Source organism: Juglans microcarpa x Juglans regia, chromosome 5S (assembly GCF_004785595.1).
Source record: "Juglans microcarpa x Juglans regia isolate MS1-56 chromosome 5S, Jm3101_v1.0, whole genome shotgun sequence".
Lineage (NCBI taxonomy): Eukaryota > Viridiplantae > Streptophyta > Magnoliopsida > Fagales > Juglandaceae > Juglans > Juglans microcarpa x Juglans regia.
In genome coordinates, this window is record NC_054603.1 from 302044 (window position 1) to 308043 (window position 6000).

Consider the following 6000-nt stretch of genomic DNA (forward strand, 5'->3'; position numbering starts at 1 on the left):
GTAATAGGAGCTAACTTTTCAGACCTTCAAAAATGGGACGTTACATTATTGCTAAATCTCATATTGTGATGACTTGCATAATTTAGTATATTTTATCACCTCTTAACTTTAACTTTAGTCTAAATTTATTTATTTTTGTTGATTTTTTACTTCATAGTTGTTATTTAAATTTTATTTTAGATTTGAAGAAAATGAAGATCCAATTTTACAAGTCTATCATCTAGGAACTCTTTCATTTAAATGAAGACATTATTTGAATATAGAAGCTGCTGAATAAAAAAGAAAAATGCATGCAATAGGGGCAATTATTTTATAGCTTGCGTGAGCTAGTCTGATCTTTGACTTTGAGACATGCACGAAAAGGAAAAAGTAGTTTTTGGCATGCGGACGTAACGTACGAAATTTGAATTCAAATTTGGTTTTTGAATTGGATTTGTCGAGAAGCTGGAGTGTTTCGGCTTTTGGATTTTCTTTGGAGTGTTTCGTTTCAGACGACTTGGAAAGGCACACACGGGCTACGACTTGAAAGACGCTGCGACTTGGAGGATGCTACTGCGGACTGCAAGGAGTATTTTCAGTGTTCATTTTCTTCTATTCTTCTCTCAGAAAAATTATGGTGAATTCGTTTATGTTGAATTTAATTTTTAGCATGAATTAAATTTTCTTTATTCTAGAAAAACGATGTAATCTAATTCTGAACTATAATTGTTTTTCTATTCTAATTTGAAGTAATTCTCTTCTATGTTTGTCTGATTTATTCTGGTTTATTGCTTCTAATTAACTGGTCATTAATTATATGATTTTAATCTTGTGATTTGCTGCAAAAGAAGGAATTATCGGATAGATCTTGTATATTTCGGCATAGGTAAATATAGAGATCGAAAGACTTATATGAACCTATGTAGTATTAAAATCATTGATCTTATTACTTTCTTTCTTCATTAATTTGCATACTCTTATGTAAAATGATGAACAAGAATAATTTCTAATTGACTATCAAAATAGGCTTTTGGATGTTGTGGAGATTTGCTAACAAATAGAGGTAATTAAATTCAATTAGTTAGATGAGTAAAGAATAGTGAGGGATTAGGTGAAATCTATTTCCTAGAAGTTTTCTTTTCCATTAATTTGATTTTCGAATAATATCTTTCTTTTCCTTTGAGTATTTTCTTTGAATTAATTTTATTTTAATTTGCAATTTACAAAAATCTTAATGACTTCTTTAAATAAAGTCAAGATTAGTATAATTTTAGTATTTGTCAAAAATAAGTTACCAATCCCTGAAAACGATACTTTTCTTATCACTTTACTATAAAACTACGATACTGTGCACTTGCAATTTTGCACTGATCATATTGCCACTTTTCTTAAGTTAGGTTTAAACAGTAAGTTGAGATAAAAGTTAAAAATTGAATAAAATGTTATAGGATATTATTTTTTTAATTTTAATGTTATTTAAAAATTTAAAAATATTGAATTATTATTATATTTTGTATTGGAATTTAAACCGTTTTAGTATTTGGGTTGGCCTTTTTGTCTTGATGTTTTGGCCCATAAAAGTGTCGATTGACATTACCTCCTTTGTTTCGCATATGAGATGAGATAAGTTGAGATTAAAGTTAAAAAGTTGAATAAAATATTGTTAGAATATATTTTTTGATATTATTTTTGTTTTGAGATTTGAAAAAGTTAAATTATTTATTTTATTTTGTATTAGAAGTTGGAAAAATTGTAATGATTTGATGAAATGAGATGAAATATCTTCTAGAAACAAACGAGGATATTTGATGACGTTTTTGTACTCAATTTGTTCATTGAATCCCTAATTAATTAAGAAAAATGATATTTGTACTTACAAAAAACTTATTTCTTCACATGTCAGTTATTGATATGTATGAAATTTAAAATTTAAAATTTAAATTTAAAAACAAAACTAACAAAATAAATCTTATAAGTAAAAGTTATAAGTATATGTAGCATTACTCATTAATTAATTACTTACCATCTTGGCTGACACGGCATTTTAAGGCTTGCGACATCGGCAGCTGACATGGCATTAGCATTTGAATTGATTTGAAAAACAAACATGGTCACTTTTTACTTTACGTTCAAGGTGGCAATAAACTGGGCCCTTCCAAAACATAAAGCCGGAATTTTGGATGAGATGCTTAAACGGGCTCAAGTAACTTCGGTTTACACTCGGACTAAAATTTCACATAATTGGGCCACCCACGAAACCTGACCGGTGGCATTTTCGTGGTTCTTCTACTAGTATGAGGGCTGTAATTATTCACCTTCCTCGTATACATACGGCGTTTCCACCATTTCTCGTCTTCTGAATCTAGGGTTTCTGCATCGGAGGTGAGCCGCAGCTGAGCAACACAACCACCCGGCAGCCATGGTTCTCAAGTACCTCTCTCTCTCTCTCTCTCTCACACACACACACACGTTATAACGTTATATAGAAAATTTGAAATAATTTCATTTTGTGCTGGCTTGGGAATTACTATATCTCAATGATTTTGACAATGCTTATTGATTTAAAATCCAAACAGAGGATTTTATCAATGCTTAACAAGAAATGTACACTTCTGATTGGTGTTTAATATTATGTTTCGATTTCGCCTTTTACGTGTTGCGAACGTAGAGTTTCTGAATCTTGCAATTGTTACTTGCTGTTGAAATGCCAGGACGGAACTCTGTCGTTTCAGCGGAGCCAAGATATACCCTGGGAAAGGTATCAGATTCGTTCGCTCCGATTCTCAGGTAAATTTTTTATTCCCAAAGTTTTGAACTTACATCTCACATTGTTTCTCTGGATTTCGCCTCTGAAAATAAAACCTTTTTTTCCGTTAGGTATTCTTGTTTGCTAATTCGAAATGCAAGAGGTACTTCCACAACCGATTGAAGCCGTCGAAGCTTACCTGGACGGCCATGTTCAGGAAGCAACACAAGAAGGTGAGCAAGCTTTTAAATTTCCGACGTATTTATATTGAGAATCTCGTTTCATTATACTTGCCCTTAGGTCAGAGTTGGCCTTGGACTTGGATGAGATGTGTTGATCTCTTTATTCTAAGAAGTATTGGCTAGTAACCTTATTTGAGCATTTGAAATAATAATGAACGATGTTGACCCACGAAGCTCGTGGGCATTGCCCTCACTTTTTTCCTAATGCTTGATACCTTATTATAATTCGTGGCCAAATTGATTTAACGAGCCTCTCATCTTGACATGCCTAGGATATTGCCCAAGAGGCTGTGAAGAAGAGGCGACGTGCTACCAAGAAGCCATACTCTAGGTCTATAGTTGGTGCCACCTTAGAGGTTATCCAGAAAAAGAGAGGTGAGAAACCAGAAGTGCGTGATGCTGCTAGGGAGGCTGCTCTACGGTATGTTTTCTCGCAACTGTGGGATAGTTCTATATTTCTTTTCTATCACCTTTTCTGTAAACCGTTTAATGTCTTAAATGTTCTTTTAACTTGTTTCACAACTGAGGAAATTGTTTACTCGGTGATTATTGTTCATGCCGGGATTTTGAGTTACTCGTTGAATGCATTGTGCAGTGAGATTAAGGAAAGGATCAAGAAAACAAAGGATGAAAAGAAGGCTAAGAAGGCTGAAGTAACGGCCAAGTCACAGAAGACACAGGGTAAGGGTAACATTCCCAAGGGAGCTGCTCCAAAGGGTTCTAAGCTTGGAGGCGGAGGTGGAAAGCGCTGAGCCACTGGTTTCTTCTAATTTTAATTTCCTGGTGGAGTCGGTTACTACTTACTAGATTACTTTTTTCTTTTTCTTTTTTTTCTTTTTTTTTTTTTCTCTCACTTTTAAATGCTGTGTAAGGATTGATGGCCTTGGCCTTGTCGTGCCAATTTTTGTTTTCCTCGGCTTGTTTTGCCAAATTATTTTACTGGTTTTATCACATGCCTGGCACCACGTGCTTGAAGATATCTAGTCATGTAGTTGAATTTGACGAAATATTGCCTTGGAGTTGCTACAATGATATGAAACCAGCAGGAAGGGAGTTAAAAATGTGATTGCTGTTGGAGTGTTGGTCTGTTAGTGTGTTGAGGCAGGATAGGATATAATAAAAGAATAATTTTTGTGGATGCACATAAAATCAGTAATTCATAGTGGCTCGTATTATGGTGCACGATCTGCATATATTCGAGATTTTGTGCTGTGATGTTTATTGTTAAAAAGAGCTTTTGTTTGAGCGCGTCAATGCAAGTCGTTTTTGGCTGCCTGTAATGCATCAGACCAGTAAGGTACTTCGTTGTTACCCTGTAGATGACAGAACTTAATGAAAGATAACTCGTAACTTCTATGGCCCCGACATTAGTTCTGTTTTGATGAAAGTCGTACACGTTTTTAATGCTTGATGCAACAAGTTTTGACAATAGCATATCCTTTTCTTCGTTCATATCCTTTTCTACCGGCTCTGGAAAGATTCTCGATTTCAGACAATAACTTTACTAGTCGGATCGAGACATTGCTTTATGTGAATGCGGGGAAATTAATTTTTTGGATGCTAGCTTGGAACTGTAAACCTGCGTTAATCGGGTTTTATCGTAGAAAGTGTACCCTTTGAACTGGCTACCATTTTCAGGGTTTTGACACCACTTCGGGCCGCTAACCCACAAGTCTCTGCCTAGACCAGGCCATTCTTATGCCGATATGTCCTAGAACCTTAAAGGCCCCATTTGTTGTGGTTTGGTGGAATTGGATTCCTTCATCAGTATTAAGGCACATGTCTCAGCACATGGTGCTCACACAGATCCGTCTGGGAGAATTACTCAACCACCAGATTCGTGTGCAGCAGTGGCCTAACAAATTCTGCACTTCAATGGAATATTCTAGAATAAAATTTTCTGTTTTCTGATTGCCACCTATTGGCTATTGTGATCTATAAATACGCTATGATATTGTACATTGTATTATAGGGAGTTATAAAGAATACAGAGCTGTTGAAATACAAATGCCTTGGTTGAGACCTTTTATCAAACACTTCCTTTGTCTCATTAATCAAGAAAAAAAATATTTCTATATTTTCTGGCAAATTACTTTTTATTTCACTTCACTAAATTTATACCCTATTCAAGAATCTTTCGCTTGTTTTTGGGCTACATATCCAAACAAACTAAGCAAAGTTTGTCTTCACCGAGTTGAGTTCAAGAAGCAAGAGCAAACGTTGTGTATACTTGGGAGTTCCTGTAGTCACGGGTAGGTTAAAGGCTAGAGATTTGGATGAGATGGTGAATAAAGTAGGGAGGGAAATCGGGGGCTGGAAAATGAGGCTTATTTCTGCGGGAGGCGGACTCACCTTACTGAAATATGTCTTATCTAGTATGCCTTCTCAACTGCTTGCTGCGATGCAGCTTCCTAAGGTTACTCTACAAAGGCTGAACCGAATGTTTAGTTCCTTTTTTTGGGGTGAAACGAATGGGAAAGCTGAGAGAAAATGGTTGGCGTGGAACAAATTATGTGTTCCGTTTGAAGAAGGAGGACTTGGGCTGAGAAGATTTGAAGATGTGCAAATGGCTTTTCACTCGAAATTTGCATGGAAAATGATAACAGAGGATTCACTTTGGGCACAATTCTTTAGAGGAAAATATGTGGGTGCTGGGCATCTCTCTTTGGTGGATCCTAACAAAGGCACTCGGTTTTGGAAAGCAGTTCTTAAATGTATTCCAATGGTCCTTCAACATTCGAAGTGGCTGATTAAAGATGGGGATGTTTCATTTTGGTATGACAAATTGGTGGAGGATGGTCCAATATGTTATGAATTTCCGGTATCGGCTTATCCTGAGTTGAAAGTCATGGACTGTAAAATAGAGAGTGGATGGGATATTGATTTGCTACAGAGTCTGGTGGGAGCAAATAAAACTGAGGAGTTGTGTTCGTATTTGGCAAGCCGTCGAGAAGGAAAGGATGTTCTGGTCTGGACAGAGTATGGGCGGGTCCTTTTCATCAAAGTGTGCCTGGGACTGTGTGAGAGTGCGAG

The 6000-nt window shown here is 35.9% G+C and overlaps 1 protein-coding gene across 1 annotated transcript; it reads left to right on the forward strand.

The window, feature by feature from the left end:
* Nucleotides 1–2256: 2256 nt before the first annotated feature.
* LOC121268483 (60S ribosomal protein L24) lies at nt 2257–3882 on the forward strand. The gene is made up of 5 exons (XM_041172790.1): nt 2257–2409; nt 2691–2766; nt 2857–2958; nt 3240–3388; nt 3563–3882. The coding sequence occupies exons 1-5, from the start codon at nt 2399–2401 to the stop codon at nt 3717–3719; spliced, it is 495 nt and encodes a 164-aa protein (XP_041028724.1). The 5' UTR covers nt 2257–2398; the 3' UTR covers nt 3720–3882.
* The last annotated feature ends 2118 nt before the right edge of the window (nt 3883–6000 follow it).